Raw genomic sequence first — 25250 nt, 5'->3', positions numbered from 1 at the left:
TATGTTAAGCAGTGTCCTCCTCAATTCTGCACAAGGGTGTAAATCTTTACATAGAATTATGTACCAGAAGTTTGAATTATCAATATATTTTTTTAAAAACTGAATGTTTGTTACTTTGCTCATCACATAATTGCATAGAGGATAGGATTGAATGGAATAATATAATTTGACATTCTTATTTTGAAATTGGACTTGGAAAGTTTATTTTTAATGAAAGGTGAATGACAGTTTAAATGCTTCACGAGGAGAATAATTAGGTTCCTTTATATCCTGAACATTCATAGCCATAGAACAAGACTGCTTCTAAAAATAAATTTCAAGCACTAGTATGCGCTGAAGGTGTATAATTTTTTTTAAAAATTTGTTTCTTCTAAAGACATCACGGGAAATAAAGATTTCTGGAGCCATTGGACCCTGCATATCGCTTTGTGCTAAAGGACCTTGTGTATCAGAAAATGTGAGTGCTATTGTGTTTCTATCAATTTTTAGTTGTTCAATCAACATCACAAAAACAGATGATCTGGTCATTATCACATTGTCGTTTGTGGGAGTTTGCTGTGTGCATACTGGCTGCCGCATTTCCTACATTACAACAGTGACTGTACTTCAAAAAGTAATTCTTTAGCTGTAAAACTCTTTGAGACGTCTGGTAGTAGTGAAAGGTGCTGTATAAATGCAAATGATTTTTTTTAAATTTAAGGATGAAATTACCGAAAACTAGGATCAGTTGTGCAGCTCTTCAAAAGAATTTCAGCAAGGTATCACTTGTGGTTAGATGTAAAACAACCTTGTTCATCTTCCATACTAAAATATGAAACTGGCACTAAAGTCATAAAGGATTTTGACCGACTACAGTCAAAGTAATAATATGAGCAGAAGTTTATACTGGGCTTCATACTATTTCTAAATCTAGAAAGGGATAAAGTTAGTATAAGAACACCAAATTAGATTACGGCAGATTTTGGAAGTTGAGAAATGATCTAGCTAGAAGAGGAAAGTGATGCATAAGGATTGTAGAACAAGGGAGATTTAAAAAAAAAAAACGATTACAAAGTTATTGAATATATTTTGTTACGACCAGGTGTTTAAGGTGTCTAGGAGTCCCTTTTAGCCTTCATCTGGTCTTACTGTAAGAGGGTTTTATTTTTAAGCACACCGTGTTTTCAGCTCCCACTTGGTGAATCCTTGTTCACCGCTTTCCAATTATAAGGCAAAGAAACCAGCACAAACAAGCTTTCTTATTTTAAAGAAGAAAGGTTGAAATTTATTAAACTTAAAGTTAAACTCTAATTCAGTTGACGCCTACGGATACACGACACACTCAGGCTTGCGAGCTCCCCCAACTTCGGCGTCTGGGGATCAAAAGTCCATTGTGGATTGAATGTGTCGAGGAATGGCTGCTTTGTCCTTCCAAACACTGTCTGTTAATATGCAAATATTCTTTCAGCCAAGATCTGGCAGTTTTTTAAAAAGCCAGTCCTTTCTTCACTTCAACAGTTTGAAATTTAATGTCCATGTGGTGAAATTAATATATTTCATGCTTGGCAAGTGGGGGTCCTGCATGACGATATATTCCATTTTTTAAAAAAGCGAACTGTAAGTTTTAGGATGCTATGGATAAATAAAGATATTAGAAACTATTGAAAATTGAAGTGAGGACTACAAGAATAATGGAAGAAAGATAAAGGAGAAAAGAAGTTTCAGGGCGGCACAGTGGCGCATTGGTTAGCACCGCAGCCTCACAGCTCCAGTGACCCGGGTTCAATTCTGGGTACTGCCTGTGTGGAGTTTGCAAGTTCTCCCTGTGTCTGCGTGGGTTTCCTCCGGGTGCTCCGGTTTCCTCCCACAGCCAAAAGACTTGCAGGTTGATAGTTGAATTGGCCATTATAAATTGCCCCTAGTATAGGTAGGTGGTAGGGGAATATAGGGACAGGTGAGGATGTGGTAGGAATATGGGATTAATGTAGGATTAGTATAAATGGGTGGTTAATGGTCGGCACAGACTTGGTGGGCTGAAGGGCCTGTTTCAGTGCTGTATCTCTAAATAAATAAATAAAATAAATAAATAAAAGTTAACAGTAGGATAAGGAAAGCTAAGAGGGAATATGAGGTAGAAAATAAAATAAAAATCAAAAGGTATACTAGTAAAAAAAAACTATTAAAAGCGAGATTGTACCGCCGAGGAAAAAAGAATTGCCAATTTGTATAGGGTGAATTGGCCTGATGGGATGCATCTGAGATAAGGGAAGAAATTATTGCTAGGCCCTAGAAATTGTATTTCAGGATACTATTGAGTGTGGTTGTATGCTGGAGAACTGCAGAGTGGCCCATGCAGTACACATTTTTTCCAAAAGGGAGATGGATGTAATTGTATAATTACAGGCCAGTTAGCTAAACATCTGTGGTAAAGCAAGTGTTAGAGCTTTTAGTTAAGGATTAAATTACCAGGTATCTAGATAACGAGAAAGTGGTTAGAAGTAGTCCGCAAAGATTTCAAAAGGGACAGTCATGTTTGACAAACTTTACAGAATTCTTTGAGGAGTTAACAAATCTGATAGATGCAGGAAATTTAGTCTGTGCAGTGTAGGAACACAGGAACAGGAGTAGGCCATTCAGCCCATCGAACCTGCACTGCCATTCAATTAGATCATGGCTGATCATCTACCTCAACGCCAATTTCCTGCGCTATCCCCATATCCCTTGATGTCGTTGGTATCCAGATATCTATCGATTTCTGTTTTGAATTTGCTCAATGATCGAGCTTCCACAGACCTCTGGGGTAGAGAATTCCAAAGATTCACCACTCTGAGTGAAGAAATTCCTCCTCCATCTCAGTCTTAAATGGCCTACCCCTTATTCTGAGACTATGTCCCCTGGTTCTAGACTCACCAGCCAGGGGAAACATCCCATCTACATCCACACTGTCACACCCTGTAAGAATTTTGTAAGTTTCATTGAGATCCCCTCATTCTTTGAAACTCTAGCGAATACAGACCCAGTTTTCTCGATCCCTTCTCATAAGACAATCCAGGAATTAGTCTACTGAACCTCCATTGCACTCCCTCTATGGAAAGTATATCCTTCCTTGGATGAGGAGACCAAAACTGTACACAACACTCTAGGTGCAGTCTCACCAAGGCTCTATCCCATTGCAGCAAGACTTCTTTGCATGGACTTTAGGAAAGTGCTTGACAAGGCATAACATAGAGAAGATGAATGAATATGAAATGAGTTGAAGTGCAGCAAACTGGATTAAAAATTGGTTAGAAGGGAATAAACAGAGTAAGAGTTGAGGGTATTTTCTCAGAGTGTTTGGAAATGGACAATGGTGCCCCACAGAATTCATTTCTGGGGCCACTTTTGTTCATTGTGTATATGTCATTGATTTGGATATCAGAGAAAGTTTTTCTGACATTTGCATATGATACTCGTGTAGGTGGTATAGTTAATTCTTTAGAAGGCCAAAGACAGCAATAAAGGGATACTGATCAGATGGACAAATGGGCTTTATAACAGTAGATGGAATTTAATGCCAGTAAGGGTGAAGTGATGCATTTTGGTTTTAAAAAAACACAAGTAATTATACTGTGAGTAGCAGCAGGCTCCGTGCTGTGGAAGAGACAAAGGATTCTGTTTAATATCCCAAAAGCATGACTAAATTGTACTACTAAATTGTGATAACCGGCACTAGGTGTGACAAACAGCAAGGTTACAGAATTTTAATATATTATGCAGATTAAAAAATGACATTAAAAAATAAAAAATTGTAGCTAACAGTTTTTAATGACCTTGTTCATAGGAAATTGGAACAGGTGGTACCTGCCAGTGGAAGATCTGTGGTCTGGATCACAATACAACCCTTGGTATATACTTTGAAGTTGTGAATCAGGTATGTGGAAAAGAAATGGAATTGTAGAGATTTGGTGCCTCGTTTCCATGATCGCTACTCTTCATACTCCCAGAACCCTGTACTACTCCCCAAAGAAGCCTTCCACTGTATTCCTTGATCCTGACATCACTCACTCAATGTTGTCACAATTTGGGAACCCACTCAGTACACACCATTTCCTCTGTTCCCAGTTCATAGAGTTATACAGCACAGAAACAGGCCCTTCGGCGCACCGTGTCCGTGCCGGCCATCAAGCCTATATATTCTGATCCCATTTTCCAGCACTTGGCCTGTAACCTTGTATGCTATGGCGTTTCAAGTGCTCATCTAAATACTTCTTAACTGTTGTGAGGGTTCCTGCCTCTACCACCCCTTCAGGCAGTGTCTTTCAGATTCCAACCATCCTCTGGGTGAAATTTCTTTTCCACAAATCCCCTCTAAATACTGGGTATTGTGTAATGAGAGAGGAATAATTGACAGTGTAGTGGTGCGAGACCGCTTGGGGACAAGCGACCATAATATAGAATTCTTCATCAAGATGGAGAGTGACATAGTTGATTCTGAGACTAGGGTCCAGAATCTTAGTAAAGGAAACTACGAAGGTATGAGGCGCGAGTTGGCCATGACGGATTGGGAAACGTTACTTAAAGGGACTGACGGTGGATAGGCAATGGCAAACATTTAAAGAGCGCATGGATGAACTGCAACAATTGTTTATCGCTGTCTGGCGCAAAAGTAAAACGTGAAAGGTAGCCAAACCATGGCTTACAAGGGAAATTAGAGATAGCATTAGATCCAAGGAAGTGGCATATAAATTTGCCAGGAAAAACAACAGACCTGAGGATTGGGAGCAGTTTAGAATTCAGCAAAGGAGGACCAAGGTATTGATTAAGAAGGGGAAAATCGAGTACGAGAGCAAGCTTGCGGGGAACATAAAAACTGACTAAAAGTTTCTATAGGTAGGTGAAGAGAAAAAGATTGGTGAAGACAATTGTAGGTCCCTTACAGTCAGAAACAGGGGAATTTATTATGGGGAACAAAGAAATGGCTGACTAACTAAATGCATACTTTGGGTTCTGTCTTCACAAAGGAGGACACAAATATCATACCAGAAATGTTGGGGAACACAGGGCTTAGTGAGAGAGAGGAACTGAAGGAAATCAGTATTAGTAGAGAAATGGTGTTGGGGACATTGATGGGATTGAAGGCCAATAAATCCCCAGGGCCTGATGGTATGCATCCCAGAGTATTTAAGGAAGTGACCCTAGAATTAGTGGATGCATTGGTGGTCATCTTCCAAGATGCTATAGACTCTGGAACAGTTCCTACAGATTGGAGGGTAGCTAATGTAACCCCACTATTTAGAAAGGGAGGCAGAGAGAAAGCAGGGAATTGTAGACCCGTCAGCCTGACGTTGGTAGTGGGGAAAATTCTAGAGTCTATTATCAAAGATTTTAAAGCAGAGCGCTTGGAGAACAGTGGTAGAATCGGGCAGAGTCAGCATGGATTTACGAAAGGGAAATCATGCTTGACAAATCTACTAGAATTCTTCGAGGATGTAACGAGTAGAGTTGATGAGGGAGAGCCAGTGGATGTGGTTTATTTGGACTTTCAGAAGGCTTTCAATAAAGTCCCACATAAGAGATTAGCATGTAAAATTAAAGCGCATGGGATTGGGGGTAGTGTATTGCAATGGATAGAAAATTGGTTGGCGGACAGGAAACAAAGAGTAGGGATAAATGGCTCTTTTTCCGAATGGCAGGCAGTGACTAGTGGGGTAATGCAGGGATCGGTGCTAGGACCCCAGCTATTCACAATATATATTAATGATTTAGATGAGGGAACTAAATGTAATATCTACAGATTTGCAGATGACACAAAACTTGGTGGGAGGGTGAGTTGTGAGGAGGATGCAGAGAGGCTTCAGGGTGATTTGGACAAGTTGAGTGAGTGGGCTAATGCATGGCAGATGCAGTATAATGTGGATAAATGTGAGGTTATCCACTTTGGTAGCAAAAACAGGAAGGCAGGTTATTATCTGAACGGCTATAAACTGAGAGAGGGGAATATGCAGCGAGACCTGGGTGTCATCGTACACCAGTCGCTGAAGGTAAGCATGCAGGTCCAACAGTCGGTAAAAAAGGCAAATGGTATGTTGGCCATCATAGCGAGAGGATTCGAGTACAGGAGCAGGGATGTCTTGCTGCAATTATACAGGGCCTTGGTGAGGCCGCACCTGGAATATTGTGTGTAGTTTTGGTCTCCTTATCTGAGGAAGGATGTTCTTGCTATAGAGGGAGTGCAGCGAAGGTTTACCAGACTAATTCCTGAGATGGCGGAACTGACGTATGAGGAAAGATTGAGTCGGTTAGGATTATAGTCGCTGGAGTTCAGAAGAGTGAAGGGGGATCTCGTAGAAATCTATAAAATTCGAACAGGACTTGACAGGGTAGATGCAGGAAGGATGTTCCCGATGGTGGGGGAGTCCAGAACCAGGGGTCATAGTCTAAGGATACGGGATAAACCTTTCAGGACTGAGATGAGGAGAAATTCCTTCACCCAGAGAGTGGTGAGCCTGTGGAATTCGCTACCACAGAAAGCAGTTGAGGCCAAAACATTGTATGTTTTCAAGAAGGAGTTAGATATAGCTCTTGGATCTAAAGGGATCAAAGGGTATTGGGCGAAAGCTGGAACAGGCTACTGAGTTGGATGATCAACCATGATCATAATGAATGGTGGAGCAGGCTCGAAGGGCCGAATGGCCTACTTCTGCTTCTATTTTCTATGGTTCTAAACCTCCAGCCCCTTACCTTAAATCTATGTCCCCTGGTCATTGACACCTCCGCTAAGGGAAAAAGTTTCTTCCGATCTACCCTATCTATGCCCCTCATAATTTTGTATACCTCAATCGGGTCCCCCTTCAGCCTGCTCTGCTTTAAGGATAACCCTAGCCTATCCAGTCTCTCTTCAGAGCTGAAATGCTCCAGTCCAGGTAGCATCCTGGTGAATCTCCTCTGCACTCTCTCCAGTGCAATCAGATCCTTCCTATAGTGTAGCGACCAGAACTGTACACAATACTCCAGCTGTGGCCTAACTAGCATTTTATACAGCTCCATCATAACCCCCCTGCTCTTAGATTCTGTGCCTTGGCTAATAAAGGCAAGTATCCCAAATGCTTTCCTAACCACCTTATCTACCTGTGCTGCTGCCTTCAGTGATCTATGGCCAAGTACACCAAGGTCCCTCTGTACTTCCTATGGTCCTACCATCCATTGTATATTCGCTTGCCTTGTTAGTCCTCCCAAAATGCATCACCTCACACTTCTCAGGATTAAATTCCATTTGCCACTGCTATGCCCATCTTACCAGCCCATCTATATCGTCCTCGATTCTAAGGCTTTCCTCCTCACTATTTACGACACCACCAATTTTCATGTCATCTGCGAACTTAATGATCATACCTACTATATTCTCGTCTAAATCGTTAATGTACACTACAAACAGCAAGGGTCCCAGCACCCGATCCCTGCGGTACACCACTGGTCACTGGCTTCCAATCGCACAAACAACCCCCGACCACACTAAGCCAGTTTTGGATCCAATTTGCCAAATTGCCCTGGATCCCATGGGCTCTTACCTTCTTGACCAATCTCCCATGTGGGGCCTTATCAAAAGCCTTACTGAAGTCCATGTAGACTACATCAACTGCTTTACCCTCATCTACACATCTAGTCACCTCCTTGAAAAATTCAGTCAAATTTGTTAGACATGATCTCCCCTGACAAAGTCATGCTGACTATCCCTGATTAATTCCTGCCTCTCCAAGTGGAGATTAATCCTGTCCCTCAGAATTGTTTCCAATAATTTCCCTACCACTGATGTTAAACTCACTGGCCTGTAATTACCTGGTTTATCCCTACTACCCTTCTTGAATAATGGTACCACATTCGCTGCCCTCCAGTCCTCTGGCAGTTCTCTTGTGACCAGAGAGGATTTGAAAATTTGTGTCAGATATCACCTACTCACAACTGCAATGTCAGAGGACTCCTCTCCTCAATTCCCCAGTATTAATATACATTTTTGCTACCTATCTGGCACATCATGTTTACTACCCACTTTGATGTGTATTCTGGGCTTATAATATTAATTACATGCTTAAGCAAAAATATAAATATAGTCAAGGCTGTTGTTGTGCAATTTCCAGCCAAATGTGATCCTGATTCTAGAAGTTTAGCTTGAAAATATCACTAGTAGCATCACAATACTGTGTAATACAAATCTAATGTTCGTTCATAATTTGCTATCTACCCTGATAATGTAGTAATATTTTGTTTGGGGCAAAACATTATATCCTCCGATTCATTGTGAACAATGCCACAGGGCATTGTATCTCAGTGTTTGTCACTGCAAGCTGGAAAGTAAGGCATTCTGTAAGGAGTATAGCATTGATAGTTTTTGGTGGTGGTATGAATAAGGTGAATGGTGGGTTTAACAAAAATCTGAACTGGATACCACATTATGTGTGTTTTTTTGTTTATACATCCACAAATCAACAGTGACTGGATTTCAAAAGTACTTCATTGGCTCTAAAGAGCTTTGGGATTTTCTGAGTTGAAAGGCACTATATAAATGCAAGTCATATAAAATGTGTATGTATTATGAATGTATAAAGTGTGTATATTTGTTATATATCTATATCATATATTCATCTAAGTATATATATATATATATATATATATATATATAGCTCATGCATAATCATACCTGTAGCTCAATTTGTAGAATTAGAATTTGTTGGGTTCGTATCATACCAAGAATGACACAGGACACCGATCGTTGATTGCTTCCAGGACAGTTTACTGTGGGAATCATGAAGCTAAAAACATAACTGGTTCCAAATGGACACACAAAGATCCCCCAGAGCAAGAACAGTGCCCCATGAAATACATACACTGTTGCAGTGTAGGGATCTGTTAACCACATGACAAAGACTCTTGAAGTGATATCTACATACACAATAGAATTATCTTAACTTTTTATATAATATTGCAAGTTTAGTAATGGAGTTCTGATTAAAAGTAAATTACTCAAATTGTAAATGCAAGATATTTAAATAGATTCTAGAGTGTTTAATTTGTATAAGGTATATATAATTTGTAGATTGCTCTTGCATTTGTAGAAATTATAGCAATCTTACTTTTATTGCTGAAAATAGAAACATGTCAAAACTTTTCAACTTGCACTCATCAGGACAATCTGCAAGAATACCAATGTAAGGGAAAACAACTTTATACTGTATGAGAAGAGTGTGCTGATTGGTTGGCAAGTGAACTGTGATTGGTAGAGGTGTTGCCATGGAGAATGCACCAGTTTATGGTGACTGACAGTTAACTGCCAAGCTTTGTTTGAAATTTAAACTCTTGCCTCTGATTGGTCAAGGCACTGCCCTGAGGAATGAACCGCGAATGGCTGTTATTTTGTTTAGCTGAAACAGGCGCAATGTTTGTACAATCTTATGTGTGCTGGATAATTGTATTTCTGGCCTGTCATGTAGCTGCTTCACTGGATGATACTTTTAATTTGAGAAATAGAATGGTGTTTACATTGTGGTTGCCTGTCTGATATTGGCAATCTGGTTTGTCATCTTTCTGGGACCCATAATGTGAACGCACCAGTTGAATGTGTTTCTGTGATGAAAATAGTTCAGAGTGTGGGATGCCTCTAGTGTATTACTTGATCAAGAGTAGTTCACAAATTGCACACTGCAATGTTTTGATGGTAGTTGGATTTGTGCAGGGAATGAAAATGTGTGATCCACTTGTTTGTTTATTCAATATTGGTGCCCTACGACAAAAGGGAAAAGGCTGGCCCTGATTTTGCAGTAGTAATTGTGAAATTTCAGCTTTGCCATCATTACCCTACCTAGGCTGACGACAACTTTGGGAGTACGCATGTGCGGGATGATACGAAAATTTAGAAGTTGCTGTCAGTGATTCTACGCTGCTCCAGAAGGTGCACTGTTGAGGTTCACCAACCCCACCCCCCAACCCAAGAATGCAATCCTTAAACAATCGGTGAATTGGCAAAAACTTCCACTTTCACGCTGTTAGTCTTATTATAAAAACCCTGGAAAAAGTTACACCTTGTTGAATGAAGTGTAACAGGATTTTTCACATCATGCTAACTCCATAATTACTGCTAAGCAAAATCAGTGGCCCTGAAAGGCTAATTTTACATTTGTAGAAAGTCAAGTTACTCCAATATAATTAAAAATCCACAATTTTTAAATTTTTTCTAAATTAAGATATTTTAGTTTTGATCTTAGTCCAATCATTTATTTCACTGTCTGAAAATTTATAAATGAAGTGTAATCGGTACTTTTAACTTCCTGGTTTGTTGTCTGTGAGAATAATTCAGTGTGATTAACTGCTTACCCTGCTTGCTGGTATCACTGCTGCTTGATGCCTGGAGATCCCCTTGACTTGATGCCAAATTTAAACTGCTGTCCAGAAAGGGAGATCCACGTCACAGAGATCACTAGAACATTGTGAGCAACTTTCTTCAAGATCAGTGGCGAGTGCCATTGCTTCGCCGCTAACTGCAAAATCCAACCTGCCGTAAGCTAGTTCCAAGTTCTGTAATCTCATACTATTGGGTTACTCTTTTGTACTATCTTGGAATTGATTGCTGTCTGAGGAAAAGGCTCATGCTTTGAGCATGGGTTGAGAGAGAAAATATATAAATAAATGCTTATCGGAAAAAGATCTTTTAAAAAGAGAGAAAATAGAAATTATTTTGCCTCAAGTTGAGTAACTTAAATGTTTAAGAGTATGATGAACATATCAGGTAGCTGAAGAATGGAGCTTGGAGGATTAGCACTGGAACTTATCAGAGGGAAGTAGCATAATTTGTTTTGGCTAGGGTAAATTTGTCTATGTTGAATCATTACATGAAGTGTGTGACAACACCCTGTGGGAATGTCTGAATATTGCTTTGCAGAGTCTTTCTGGTTGGTCCTAACCATGTGATATTGATTACATTGTCATGAAAGTGTGCTATGTTGAATGATGAATTTTATAATCCACTGGCTGGAAACCTGAATTAAATTTAAAAGCAAAAGAACCAAAAAAAGCTGACTCTACTAGCAGCTAAGTTGGCCACCCCAATTTGTATCACTATACTTTACATTCCAATGCATCGAGGTGGAGATGAGTTGTCTGCCCAGTGCCAGCTAGAACAATAACCTGGGGGATCTGAGTGAACCACCTATCCTGCTCCCAGTAGCAGGACATTAAGGCTATCACTTGGACATTAAACCAGTAGAGACGAACCACTCAAACCTAATCATTTGAACAAGCGTACTCTGGTTGAGAGAAGGGAATTCCCAGACATGAACTGATTAAGTTGCAAGAGGGAATACACACTGGTAACCATCATGTTGAATCACTGGATGATGGACATGTGACAGCCCCACCATCTGTGTGCTTAAGCTGGTGTTTTCTCTGCAGCAACCAGACAAGCAGCTAGACACTGACAAGGGATGACCCAAGTGGTGTCCCTCCTCACCCACTCTCTCTCCAGTCCACCTTGCAAACTTCGAACCCTACCTACTGGCCATAATCACCCAGGCCTATCATTGCTGCAGACAGAGACTACATGAAGGAAATTATCTGCATCGCTGTTTCCTGGAGAACCACTGGATCATATCCACATATGCAAATTGGAAGCCTCAGGACCACCGAATTCAGCCTGAAGCCAGCCGAGTCGCCAACCTCCACAGACTGTATACTCTTTTTATTGATCCAGCCTCTAATCCAACCAATCTAGCCATGTCCACTCTGTAACCTGTTTATGTAAGTTGGAGTGTAGTTTATTATTTTACCCAGATCAGTTTAAGTACAATAAAGCTATCCTCTTTCTTTGTTAAAATCAAGAAAACCTGTCAGGTTAGTTCTTTTTATGACCATAGCACGTAAATAGTTAAACACTCGTTGAATTGGCAAGTATATCCACTTTAAAAAAGAAATAAACCTATTGTGGTCAGACAAGGAGAGGGAAAAGAGGGAAGCCCTTCGATTCCTCGATCGTAACAGCATGTTTAACAAGGGTTAGTTAACCTGCAAGGAGGCAACCATTAAACTTTGACACCAAATGAGTGTTTATGGAAGGTCATTGAAAATAAAACATTTGAAAGTGGTCACAGTTTAAACAGGTTGAAATAAGCATAAATAATTAAACATTGAAGTTCTAAATGAAATTTTAATTGGTGGCTGGGATGTATGTAAAATTATATATTCTGGAAAGATCCATCAGCCTGATATCACTGATGGTGTGAAGCTCAATGTGCAAATAAACAGAGTGCGCTTCAGATTGTATGTCACATAGCTCACCAAACAAGCTTTAACAAAAGTTTGGTTAACAAAACTTCCGGGTGAAGAAATAGTAACAGAAAACACTGGAAATACTAAGCGTGCCAGTCAGCATCGGTTAAAAAGGCAGGCAATGCCATTTTAGTTATGAGCTTTTCATCCTCTCTGGGGTGGGGAGCTTTGGTTCCTCTACAAAATCATCCCATTACAGTAATGACATACACCAGACTTTCAAACTTTGATTGGCTAAGTAATAATGTATAGTAATTGTGTGTTAAAATGCATAGAGGGAGAAATTCATTTGTTTGGCGCCAGTAGCAGATTTATGCTGATTTTTCGGAGGCTGGCTGCACGGCCGACGGGATTTTCTTCAATGATATCAATGAGAAATGCCGCGCAGGTAACAGCCAACAGCGCAGCCTGCCCCTGGGGAATCAGAGTAGATCTTTGTAATGGTGCTACACACCCCCATATTGTACTTGTTCAATTACTTTCATTCACCTGTGTTTTTCATCTGCTATGAATGCAGTCTTTACTTGAAAATTCTTCATTTTTTCTGTAATACTATTTCACGGTACTTCAGTTATTAATCTGGATGCACGTAGGATTTCTTGAGATCTCAAATTCACATTTGCTTCCTTAACTGAAGAAAGGGAGTATTCCTCTTTGTGTAGAAATCTCCTCTTCATGTTTCCCCAGCCTTCACACATTGCATTTCTGAACTTCCTGAGTAAATATCAATTGCAGTCTGGAATAAGACCTTTTATTCTGAAAGAGATGCTGTTTTCAAATCAAGTGATTCACTTGTGTAATTATTCATATTCATAAAACCTACAAGTTACTCAAACCATTCAAAAGCAAAATCATTGAGATGTATTAAGGGAAATACTGCATTGGTGAGAATGATTTTAAAGCTAACTCCTCAGTTAAGGGGAGAAAACTTTTTTGATATTGGCGATAGAAATCAATCAGTGAATACAATCTAATTTTTCTCAAACTGACTGCAGGCAGGAAATTGCTTTATATGGACACTTTCAGATTTTTCAAGTGACTGTGGATATTTACTCCACTAGTTCTAATTCTGTTCTATTATATGATTTTCAGCTCATCAATATGACCCTGCAACAGATTTTTATACAGATACATTCAAATCGGATGCACATATGCCTATGTTTTAACTCAAATAAAATATATATTTCATAATAGCAGTAGCTTAGACTTAATTACTTATAAAGAGTATTTGGAGCATGTGAGTGGCAGGATTTGGAGAATTGTTTAAAAATATATTGCAGGAATTTTCTTAATGCATAGCTAAATAGAAGTTAAGATGATAATCAACTCAAGATTGTGCCACTGATGATTCCAATTTTTCAAAAAAGCAAAATAATGTTGTAAATGTAGACTAAAGCTACTTTTATTTTCCTTAGGTAAGCGAGAATGGATTTTTTTTAGATAGAGGGACCGTTAACTCGAGTGAATAAATGAAACATTTACATTGTTTGCACGAAGCACTCCCAGGTCAACCCTAACATTAAAAGCAATTAAAGACCATCAACTACTACACTGATACTTTTTCATTTTTCCTGTTGTGTTTCTGAAAGAGTGCCAGGTTAATACAAATTTAGTGCTTAATTCTTTTGGGCCTCCTTATCTCGAGAGACAATGGATACGCGCCTGGAGGTGGTCAGTGGTTTGTGAAGCAGCGCCTGGAGTGGCTATAAAGGCCAATTCTGGAGTGACAGGCTCTTCCACAGGTGCTGCAGAGAAATTTGTTTGTTGGGGCTGTTGCACAGTTGGCTCTCCCCTTGCGCCTCTGTCTTTTTTCCTGCCAACTACTAAGTCTCTTCGACTCGCCACAATTTAGCCCTGTCTTTATGGCTGCCCGCCAGCTCTGGCGAATGCTGGCAACTGACTCCCACGACTTGTGATCAATGTCACACGATTTCATGTCGCGTTTGCAGACGTCTTTATAACGGAGACATGGACGGCCGGTGGGTCTGATACCAGTGGCGAGCTCGCTGTACAATGTGTCTTTGGGGATCCTGCCATCTTCCATGCTGCTCACATGGCCAATTAGCAGCAGCATGGCTTAATTAGCAGCAGCTTTGCACTAGGAACTGGGCTGAGTCTGCCCAAACTAATTTCATACAGAAAATGCAGCATACTTCTCAGCCTTGGGTTTGGGTTCAGTTTGAGAAATGAAAGGCTAGTGTCTAAACTACTGTAACACCAAGTTCCATCAAAATTGTCAGTCTTGAAATTTGAGAAGTGGCTTGATACAGTACATTTCTTCTAGAGTGTTATAGGTATGTGGAAAATGGCAAGCTCTAAACTAAAAATTGTAATCCTACTATTAAAATACAAGGAGATTTTATTGACCTAATGTCTTAAAAAGGTAACTATATAAATGCTGCAACTATTCACTTTCCCCTGTTGTCGAATTACATTAAGATAATGGTACGTACTTCTGTGTCACAGAGTTGGTCCATGGGTTCAGAGCAGATGTGAGAAATGCAAGCCACGTAGCCAACATTTCTGCAAATGGAGGAGTTTTGCCTCCAAAGGTTTCATAGACACTGATGGTTATATATGGTGCCCAGCATATTAGAAGGAAAACTAAGAAAAAAAAAAGAATTAATCAGTTTCAAGGAAAGAATACATGCCCTTGTGATTTTTTTTCTTGTGTGTAGACTAATGAATGCAGATTTAAATGTCAACAATATTTAGGGCAGCATATCTACATTTTCTGACCATCTATCCAGTTAGATTTTTGTGTTTGAGTCTCTTTAATGTAGTGTATTTAATTTTCTTTGTGCTTTCTTTTGTCAATCACATTTTAACAGAGCAAATGTCTGTAAAATACAACCATCATGACAGTTCAACATATTGAACTTAAACCCAAGAGAGCTGCTAAGCCATCAAGGCTATCTGTTTTATTTCTGTTTATCCAGCTGTTATTGCCAAATGGTTTCTCCTCGGTGAACCTTTTGGTACTGGACAGGGAAGAAAAGTCTTATGGTTTGAACGCTTTCCAGATAGTTCTTGCTCATGCTAGATGTGAAAGTCATCTTCCTTAGGCAAGCACATACTTCCTACTGAAACTTGGCCAAGTGCACTAAGTATCCACAGGCTGGACATTGATTTTTTTTTTATGTTGGAGTATGCACTTGTAAACAGTGCTACACTAACATGTTCACTTAAAACTACTCATTTATGTTTTTAAAGTCTGAGCAAGTTAGTAAAATATATAGGTTATACTTCATCTAACTTTGTCTATTCCAAAACAGAAGTTCCAAAGTGAGATCCCTCTGCTGATGGATTTGCTATTGCAGAGCCAAATAATACTTGCAAATGCAATAGATTATTAAATATAGGTAACTGATATTCCAGTGATTGATATAAATTATCTATTATGTAGATGGGCTTCGTTTCTTCAAATACTCGAGGAACAATCGATGAAAGGGGTTATCAACCCCCTCCATTGAAATAGGCTCCTACATACCAGGCAGGATTGTACATTTTCTACCCCAATACAAAAAAAAATACAGTAGAGAATCATTTTGTAATGCAGTCATGGAAGCCATTTTAAAGTTCTTACAATGCTAGTATAGCTACAATTTCTGAGAAAATATGAGCAATTCCCATGATTTGAAACAGGATTCATTTTCCGAGTTTAAGACCACAGCACCTATTTGTGCACTGCTGAGAGCTGCCTTAACATAGTTAGACATCTTGCTGTAAATTCACTGTGGTAAATTTTTGACTGCCATTTCCACTGTACAAAGTTCAACCAAGACTGCACTCCCTATGCTGCTGTAGATGTCCTGGTCAAATCCTTCCTACTTCTCTTATTCACTGGGCTTTTTCATTCATTCTTCCCCTTGTACTTCAGTTACCCATGCACTGTAGCTATCTGAGCTGCCTCTGTAGCCCTACTCACTGCCTGAACCAGAAGTTGGGATGGTGGTAGGGCAGGTCTGGGGGGGTGGGGTGTGCAGAGAACAGAAGAGGAGCTATACGAAAAGTGAAAGGGTAGACGAATGAGGGAAGGCAGCGAGAGAAAAACATGGCGATAACTGATGGACACAAACCAAGGGAAGCAGTGACTTGTGACATTTTGTAGGGGGTCTGGTCTGGTTTCCATGATGCTTGTGTTTGTAAACAACATGCAGGAGGATAATTCTAGAGACAACAGCATCTGAACTAATTGGGTAAAAAGGGTAAAAAAGTTAGTTAGATTTTAATATGTTTAAATATAAGGGCCCTGAAGAATGAATTGCAAATCATGAATTGCTATTTTTAATAGGCAGATGGGAATTATGAACTAAGCCAATACAGTTAAACAAGTGTCTCCCTTTAAAGATGTAACAACATTAAGATGCAAAGGAACATAATAAAAGGCTATTCGGTACCAAAGATGGGAAAAGGATTAATTAAATGTTCACAAAAAGATGACCAGCAAGAAATATAAAAACAAACAATAAAAGCTTAAATATATGAAAAGGAAGAGAGTAGCTAAAGTAAGTGTTGGTCCCTTAGAGGATACGACTGGAGAATTAATATTGTGAAACAAGGAAATGGCAGAGACTTTGAGCAAGTATTTTGTATCTGTTTTCATGGTAGAAGGCACAAAAAGCATCCCAAGAATAGCAGAACATCAAGAGGTGAAAGGGAGGGAGGAACTTAAAACCATCACTAGAGAAAAAGTACTGGGAAAATTAATGAGATAAAGGCTGACAAGACCCCTGGACCTGATGACCTGCATCCTAGGGTCTTAAGTGCTGCAGAGATAGTGGATGCATTGGTTGTAATCTTCCAAAATGCCCTAGATTCTGGAAAGGTCCCAATGGATTGGAAAACTGCAAATGTAATACTCTATTCACGTTTGGGTGGGGTGGGGGGGTAGGGCGGGTGGAGCAGTAAACTATAGGCCAGTTAGCCTAACATCTGTAATTGGGAAAATGGTAGAATCCATTATTAAGGAAGTAGTAGCAGGATATTTAGAAAATCATAATACAATCAGGCAGAGTCAACATGGTTTTATGAAAGGGAAATCATGTTTAAGAAATTTATTAGAGTTCTTTGAGGATGTAACAAGCAGGGTGGATAAAGGGGAACTAGTAGATGTAGTGTATTTGGAATTCCAAAAGGCATTGAATAAGATGCCACATAAAAGATTCCTACACAAGATGAGAGCTCATGGTGTTGAGGGCAATAAATTAGCATGGATAGAGGATTGGCTAACTGACAAAGTCTTTGGATAGATGGGGAATTTTCAGGTTGGCTAGCTGTAACTACTGGAGTACCTTAGGGATCAATGCTGGGGCCTCAACTATTTACCATCTGTATTAATGATTTGAATGAAGGGACTGAAAGTATTGTAGCCAAATTTGCAGACAATACAAAGATAGGTAGGAAAGTGAGTTGTGAGGAGGACACAAAAAAATCTGCAGAGATATAGATAGGTTAAGTGGACAAAAATTTGGCAGATGGAGTATAATATGGGAAAATGTGAGGTTGTCCACTTTGGCAGGAAGAATAGAAAAGCAGAATATTACTTACATGGAGAGAGACTGCAGAATGCTGTGGTACAGAGGGATCTGGGTGTCCTTGTACAAGAATCACAAAAAGTTAGCATGCAGGTACAGCAAGTAATTAGGAAGGCAAATGGAGTGTTGGCCTTTATTGCGAGGGTTGGAGTATAAAAGTAGGGAAGTCTTGGTACAACTGTACAGGGCATTGGTGAGACTGCATCTAGAATACAGAGTACACTTTTGGTCTCCTCATTTAAGGAGGGATATACTTGCATTGGAAAAAGTTCAGAGAATGTTCACTAGGCTGATTCCTGGGATGAAGGGGTTTGTTTTATGAGGAAGGTTTGAGCAGGTTGGGCCTATACTCATTGGAGTTTAGAAGAATGTGAGCTGATCTTATTGAAACATATGATTCTGACGGGGCTTGACAGGGTAGATGCTGAAAGGATGTTTTCCCTCGTGGGGGAATCTAGAACTAGGCGGCACAGTTTGAAAATAAGGGGCCTCCTATTTAAGACAGAGATGAGGAGAAATTTCTTTTCTTGAGGGTCCTCAGTGTTTGAAATTCTCTTCCCCAGTGAGCGGTGGAGGCTGGGTCATTGAATATATTCAAGGCTGTTAGATAGATTTTTGATGACATGGGAGTTGGGTTATGGGGGAGGGTTGGGGGGTCAGGCAGGAAAGTGGAGTTAAGGCTACAGTCATATCAGGCATGATCTTATTGAATGGTGGAGCAGGCTCGAGGAGCTGAATGGCCTACTCCTGCTCCTATTTCTTATGTTTTTAATGTGCTTATGATGAAGGAAAATGGGAGCAATCTTGACTAAGGAGTTGTTGGGCATTTGAAAAATACTGTTTTTTTTTAGTCTTCTTGGGTCCAATAAATAACACAGCAGTATTCTTTTACCAGTCAACTCTATCAGTTTGTGAATTTCTTAGTCCATAATCAGCCAACCTCTGGTGACAGTTGAGCATTGCAGTAATTATGTAACTAACTTTTGAGGAAAAGTTAGCAGATTTAGTTAACTTCACAATGGCAGTGGGAAGCATATGATGCTCAGGATTTAAGTGGAGTTTGAGTGTGGATGTGTATTTGTGTTGTTTGGTAAGGTTGGGCAGCATTGTATTGGGGAGTGGTACTTTGATGGGGTCAGGAGTTGGTGGCAGGTGAAAGAAAAACAGGGATGGCAGGAACTGATGGAAAAAAAAAACAGCAGTGGAGAATTTGCTGGTGAGGTAGAGAAATAGTTTGGGACTGAGGGGCAGGGAGAGGAGAATTGCAAGTCAGGAGCTGTGGTGTGGTAGATTAGGCTCTGGGAGACATTGGAGTGTGGAACAGCTTGATTCGCACTGGAAAGAAAGCATGGAGTAAATTATAATTTGTAGAACGCAGCAGCTGTAAATGAAGCTTATCAAACAGATAAATTGTTATAAAACAGAAAATGCTGGAAATACTCAGCAGGTCAGGCAGCATTTGTGCAGAAAGAAACAGAGTTAATAGGCTGAATTCCATCAGCCCTCCAGGGACGGGCTGTGGGGGTGGGGGGTGGTTGCCCTTAAAATGGCAAGGGAAGGTGGGGGTGGAGAAGCCATTGAATTTTGTCAGGGACAGGGAAGATGGAGGGCGTCCTTCCCACCCTCGCTGGCATTTTACCAGCACCTGATGGGCTCCTTGCCACTTGGGGAGACTGCCTAGTACAACAATCTGTGGCGCACAGAGGGCCGGCGTCCATTTGCCGCATTGCTGGGTGCAGTCTCAGCGGTGGCCACCACTCCTGATTGGCTGGCAGCTCTTGGAGCTGGGATCCCCATCCTTAAAAGGATGGGAACCCCGTCACCAGGCAGTTATCTACCTGAGCATCGTAAAATGCAGCCGGGGTCTCCCAAAAAGCCAAGGCGGGGTTCCCCTCACCTTCCTTTCTAGCCCAGCGTCAGGACCCCTGCTGCCTACATAAATTTCAGCACAATGTTTCAGGTGAATAACCTTTCATTAGGACTGGGAAAAGTTAGAAATGTGATAGGTTTTGAGCAGGTGGGAAGGGGGGTTGGAAAAAATAAAAGAGAAGACCTTTGATCGGGTAGAAGCATGAGGGATTAAATGACAAGATGGTTGGTGGTGCAGGGCCAAAGAGAGTCGTAATGGGGAAAGAAAAGAAATAAAAGATGTGTCTAGAGGAGATATGAATGGCAGAATGATGAACAGCTGCTGTATGAAAACAGAAATGGGAAAAACCGAAACCTGCAAGTGAAGGAAATAAACTGGGGGCAGAGATTACGGTCTGAAATTGTTGAACTCCATGTTCAGTCTGGAAGGCTAAAAAATGCCTAATAGAAAGATGAAGTGCTGTTCCTTGAGCTTACATTGAGGTTCATTGAAACACTGCAGGAAGCCAAGGGCAGAGAGATCAGCATGAGAGTCAGGTGGAGAATTAAAATTGCAGGCAATAAATCGTTAATAAGAAAATATTGTTGCCTCTGAGCAGGAAAACCTTTTCAGTTTTGAAATTCTTGCTGTGGGGAAATAGGCTGAGCTAGGTTGAGGGCTTGAAACAGTAAAACAGTATCATTAATTGAAGTATATATTGCAGGTATTACTCATTACAGCAATATCTTACCTTTTGAAATGAATGTTGTGAGGTGCAATTAAGTTATTAACTAAATCGTTACAAATTTCTCAATTATGAAAAACTCAAAACTCAAAAGATTTTACTATATTTTAGAGAATCTGTCTGTCTATCTGATAATCTTCCTTGCCTGAATACAGTGCTATGGAATCTACAAATGTATGAAGATAGCTACAGTGCTGCTTCTTAAGGGAGATTAAATCTAAAGCCTTTCTCTATATGGTGTTGTATAATAAGGGCTAGTGTTGGAATACAATTTGGCTTTATATATATATATATATATATATATATATATGTAACATATTACACTTTATATATTATGTATAAATTACATATGACACTCTATTAATAAGAATTAGAAAGTCAGAAGAATCGCTATTGAAGTAACTGCACTTGAAGTAAAGCCCTGGAAGCACAGAATGTTTTAGGTATGAATGGAGAATTAAACTTAATCAGTTTTAAACAAAAATGAAGACTTTACTGCTCATACTGTAAGGGTAACTAAATATAATGGAAATGTGCAAGTACCTTCATTTAAAAAGACCTTGCAAACTACAGATTCTGACATCAGACCTTGTTTATTTATGGAAGTGAGACTTAGGGGCATTAAAGGGCTGGGCTAGCTTTAAACACATATCCACCTTTAGCAGAGAAATAATACTAAATATGTTATATGGCTCAATGCTCTTTTTATTATAAAACAGCTCATTATCTGACCTAACTGTAGGCTATTCTTTCAATATTACTGAATTTAACTGCACTATGTGAGAAAGTTTGTGTGATTGTTTTCCACCCAAAACTGTCTCTGATATCATTTGACTTTCAAATATCGTGAATCAAACATTTGTTACATTGAAGAGTTAATTATGAAACAAATTAGTATTGCAAAATAAAAACCTGGCATACAATACCATTTTGAATGACAGAATGACCAGCCTTGTTCCTTGAACTCCAAAATACCGATCTCCCAATTTTGATTTGCCATGAAATAGAGTAACATTGCTTTCTGTTAACAATCCTATATGTAGCCTTGAGAGTTAATGGCAAGATTTTGCAACTTAATGCAGACACTTGAACAAGTTTTAAAGTTTATTTTCATTAACAAAAAACATACGTGTAGCAACCAAATCTTTGATCTAAGCCTGCTAGCATTTCATTTCAGAAAATTACATCTCCACTATGACTAGAAAATCTGATCAATGTGATTTTTCTTTCCAGGGTTATGGAAATAGGTATAAAAAGATTTTGCCCCATTTTGCAGATTCTTTTTGCATAGGCTGTGCATCTTAAAGTGTAGAAAAAGTTTTATACTGTCATACAAAAGAGAATAGATTTTTAACAAGCAACTTACATGCCGCTGAGACCAGTAAAATTGTGCTCCTCAGATAGTATTTCGCTGGCACAGAATAACAGTGTTGATCGTTGCATTCAAAGTTTCCTCGAAATGCTTGATATCTTGCAATATGTACAATGTAAATGGCCAGGCAACAGACTATCATTATTGGAGTAAATACTCCAATGGCTATAGTAACTACACAGTAGGCTTTTAATGAGGAATTGAAACTTGGTGCACAGATATATCTGTGTTCTTCATAAGTGTATTGTCCTAAGCCTACAAAGGGTAAACTTGCATTGAGAATGCAATAAATCCAGACAGAGAAAGTGGTTACCCAAGCTCGTCGTCTCGTAAACAGTTGCACATAATGGAGAGGCAAACAAATTTCGGCAAATTTGTCGATAGTCACCCAGGTCATTGAATGAACAGAGGCAAGTTGTAGCAGTACATAGAGAAAAGCAAAGAATTGGCACCATGGATCCTGTCTACCATAACAATCTCCATCAAACAGAATGTTGTGAGCTCCTACAGGAATCACTATCAGTCCCAAGATCAAATCACAGATACAGAGGTTAAATATAAGCACTGATGTGTCTTTCTGCAACTTTTCGTTGGATCCAAGTATAAACAACAATAGAATATTTGCCGTAATGGATCCTACACAAGTTAGAATCATTAGACAGGCATACAGAACTGTGATGGAGAGCATCTTCATTAAATATTCATTATGTCGTCTGAAGAAGTTATGTTCTTTTAAAAATCCTGGTTTGCACAGAGGGTGATTCTCAAGTCAGAATGGTTTATAATCAAGCAGCGAGAACTTATTGTTGTAGTGTGTCACTATGAATCATTCAGCGTTTCTTGCCTGTATTTGACAAAGTTGGTTCTCTGAAATAAAAAAGATCTTTCCTAATCAGAAACAATGGCATTTTGAACTCTCACCGCCTTCACAAATGTAGGGAAAAGGTTTTCAGGTTCAGTTCCACAGGTGAAACAGTAATTTACTTGTACTATTGTCAATTTAGTATACTGTATTCGTTGCTAATGATGTGGTGTCCTCTGCATTGGGTGATTGCTTTGCAGAACACCTCTGTTCAATTCATAAGCATGACTGAGATTCTGGTTGCCTGTCATTTTAATTCTCCACCCCACTCTCACTCTGACTTCTCTGTTCTTGGCCTCTTACACCGTACTAATGAAGTTCAATGGAAGCTTGAGGAACAGCACTTCATCTTTCAATTAGACTCTTCATAGCCTTCTGGACTCTGTGTTGAGTTCAACAATTTCAGACCATAACCACTATGCCTGTTTCCAGACAGCAGCTGTTGATAATTCTGCTAATTCCATTTATACCTCCTGTAGATTTATTTCTTGTTTCTTTATTTGACCCATTACTATCCCCTTTTGCCTTGCACCATTACTGCTTTTGTCATTTAATCTTTCCTGGTTTCCACCCTGTTGTTCTTTCCTCCCCTCCTCCATTTCCCTGTCTCTGTACCTGCTTAAAATCTGTTACATCTCTAACCTTTTCAGTTCTGATGAAAGATTATTGATCTGAAACATTAACTTTGTTTCTTTCTCCACTGATGCTGCCTGACCTGCTGAGTATTTCCAGCATTTTCTGTTTTTATTTCAGATTTCCAGCATCTGCAATATTTTGCTTTTGACTATTCTTCATGTATGCCAAGTTTCTGGCGTAGACTGAAAAATGTACACCTAAATGTTGAGCTTTTCTTTTGCTGATAGACCTACTGTGCATTTTCAGGATTTTCTGTCTTTATTTAAAGTTCTTAGCATCATACTTTTTATTCAGTATGCTGGATATACTGGAATTAATGTGATGACTATTACATTTTCCATTCTGTTTTAGCGTAATATGATCAAAACTTGCAATAAAAAATTAAGTGATCACAATTCTGTTGTTTCGCTGAAATTGTATGCAATAAGGATATCAGTAAAGATAATGACTAGGCAATACAATGCCGCATTGTTAATGCTTCAGCTAGTTTCGGTTATCTTCTATGCAGTCAGGGGCACAGACAAGAAGATAGAGTGCAGAAGCAAGGCTGCAGAATTACTGAGCTCTTGCACATGGTTTAGTGATCAATCCAAAAGCAACCTTAGCAGAAGGTTGGATGGTTTAATCTGCTCATCCTTTGTCGAGAGAATAGCAGCAAGACATTAAGATTGGGGTGTGGAGGAACAACATTAGTTGAAAGCTGGAAGGAAGGAAATTAGAATTCTAAAATCTTGGCGCAGAGATTCAAACCTTGTAGATATTGTCATGCTAGGCCCCCACCTGCCAAGAATGAGGCACATTAATTTTGTCATGAACATTGATTTTAAACTGTTACTAGAATTAAGAAAGGACCTGTTAAACAGATCAGCCATGGCTGGAAAAGATATTTACATATTAGCAGACAATGTTTGGAAGGACAAAGCGGCCATTCCCTGACACATTCAACCCACAATGGACTTTTGATCACCAGACGTTGAAGGTAGGGGAGCTCACATTCCAGGTTGACTGCTAAGATGATCGAATACACACACGGACATGGTCAAACCATCTAGTCACTTGACTAACCTGCTGGGCAACCTGAGTTTTTTGAATTTGTGCACACAGTTTGGGCAGAAAGAATGCTCCTGAACTGAGAAGATCTCTCCTGGACTGAGAAGATCTCTCCTGGCTGGCTCACCACAGCCTCTCCTGTCTGCCTTCACCCATCTCTTTGTCACAAGCCTTTGAATCCACTGAAGACACATAAACCCCAAGAGAGACTCTACAGTGAGCTCAAAGAACCGTAACAAAAACTCTTCAGATATTGTCTCAAACTTTTCCACTTTATATTTAGTCTGCTCTTTTTTGTCTCTATTTGCATGTGTATATGGCATATGCATGCTAGCATGGGCACATTGTATATCCGTAGGCGTTAACCGAATTAGAGCTTAAGTTTAATAAATTTCAACTTTTCTTTAAACCTAAGAAAGCCTGTTTGTGCTGGTTTCTTTGCCTTATAATTGGAAAACGGTGAACAAGGATTCACTAAGGGGGAGCTAAAAACGCAGTGTGTTTTAAAATAAAACCCTATTACAGTTAGACCAGGTGAAGGCTGAAAGGCACCCCGAGAAACCTTTCTCACCTGGTCGTAACAATATTGAATACTTTTTAACATTATTTGCCTGCAGAGACATTGTTTACTTTCTTTATTCTGTTCACTTTCAGAGAAGCATTTATCAATATGTAAATACTGAGTAGAGATAAGTAGTATACTGAATAATCAGTATGGACTTTTTTGCTGCGAAGTGCACTATATGATAGATAAAACAGCTGTCACTTGGTAATGTTTTTATTTTAATAGGCAAGAAGCTAATTGCCACTTTTGCATGTTTCGGAATTGTGATTTGAGTTCTTGCCACAAATTAGAGCTCTTTGCAGCATCTTTGAGATAGAATCACAAAGATGAAAACTTACTGCAGCATACATGCTATTTATAAACG

At 39.5% G+C, this 25250-nt stretch overlaps 2 protein-coding genes across 5 annotated transcripts in view; one reads left to right on the top strand and one right to left on the bottom strand.

Moving 5' to 3' along the window:
- Nucleotides 1–25250, top strand: part of sec23a (Sec23 homolog A, coat complex II component) — a 103811-nt gene that overhangs the window by 65321 nt on the left and 13240 nt on the right. For all 4 annotated transcript variants that reach the window (XM_068039297.1, XM_068039296.1, XM_068039299.1 and 1 more), the window contains exons 11-12: nucleotides 377–457; nucleotides 3800–3889. In XM_068039297.1, coding sequence (XP_067895398.1) covers nucleotides 377–457; nucleotides 3800–3889 — 171 coding nt within the window. The remainder of the gene's footprint in view (nucleotides 1–376; nucleotides 458–3799; nucleotides 3890–25250) is intronic.
- Nucleotides 12556–22461, bottom strand: LOC137374033 (histamine H2 receptor). The gene is made up of 6 exons (XM_068039816.1): nucleotides 21768–22461; nucleotides 20408–20447; nucleotides 15157–15251; nucleotides 14724–14874; nucleotides 12837–12984; nucleotides 12556–12684 (listed from the first exon to the last, which is right to left on the bottom strand). The coding sequence occupies exons 1-6, from the start codon at nucleotides 22459–22461 to the stop codon at nucleotides 12556–12558; spliced, it is 1257 nt and encodes a 418-aa protein (XP_067895917.1).

This window comes from Heterodontus francisci, chromosome 9, assembly GCF_036365525.1.
Source record: "Heterodontus francisci isolate sHetFra1 chromosome 9, sHetFra1.hap1, whole genome shotgun sequence".
Lineage (NCBI taxonomy): Eukaryota > Metazoa > Chordata > Chondrichthyes > Heterodontiformes > Heterodontidae > Heterodontus > Heterodontus francisci.
Note: the sequence above shows the minus strand (reverse complement) of the source record. Positions and strands in the feature narration are given on the sequence as shown.

What these genes read in the sequence shown, in the direction of transcription:
- LOC137374033 (XM_068039816.1), bottom strand. Translation starts at nt 22,461, where the DNA reads ATGCTCTCCATCACAGTTCTGTATGCCTGTCTAATGATTCTAACTTGT. An exon ending in CACAACATTCATTTCAAAAG is followed by an intron (nt 15,252 to 20,407) that starts GTAAGATATTGC and finishes TTCCCTGTCCAG; the next exon opens with TACCAAAAGGTTCACCGAGG. An exon ending in CATCCAGATTAATAACTGAA is followed by an intron (nt 12,685 to 12,836) that starts GTACCGTGAAAT and finishes CTGATTCCCCAG; the next exon opens with GGGCAGGCTGCGCTGTTGGC.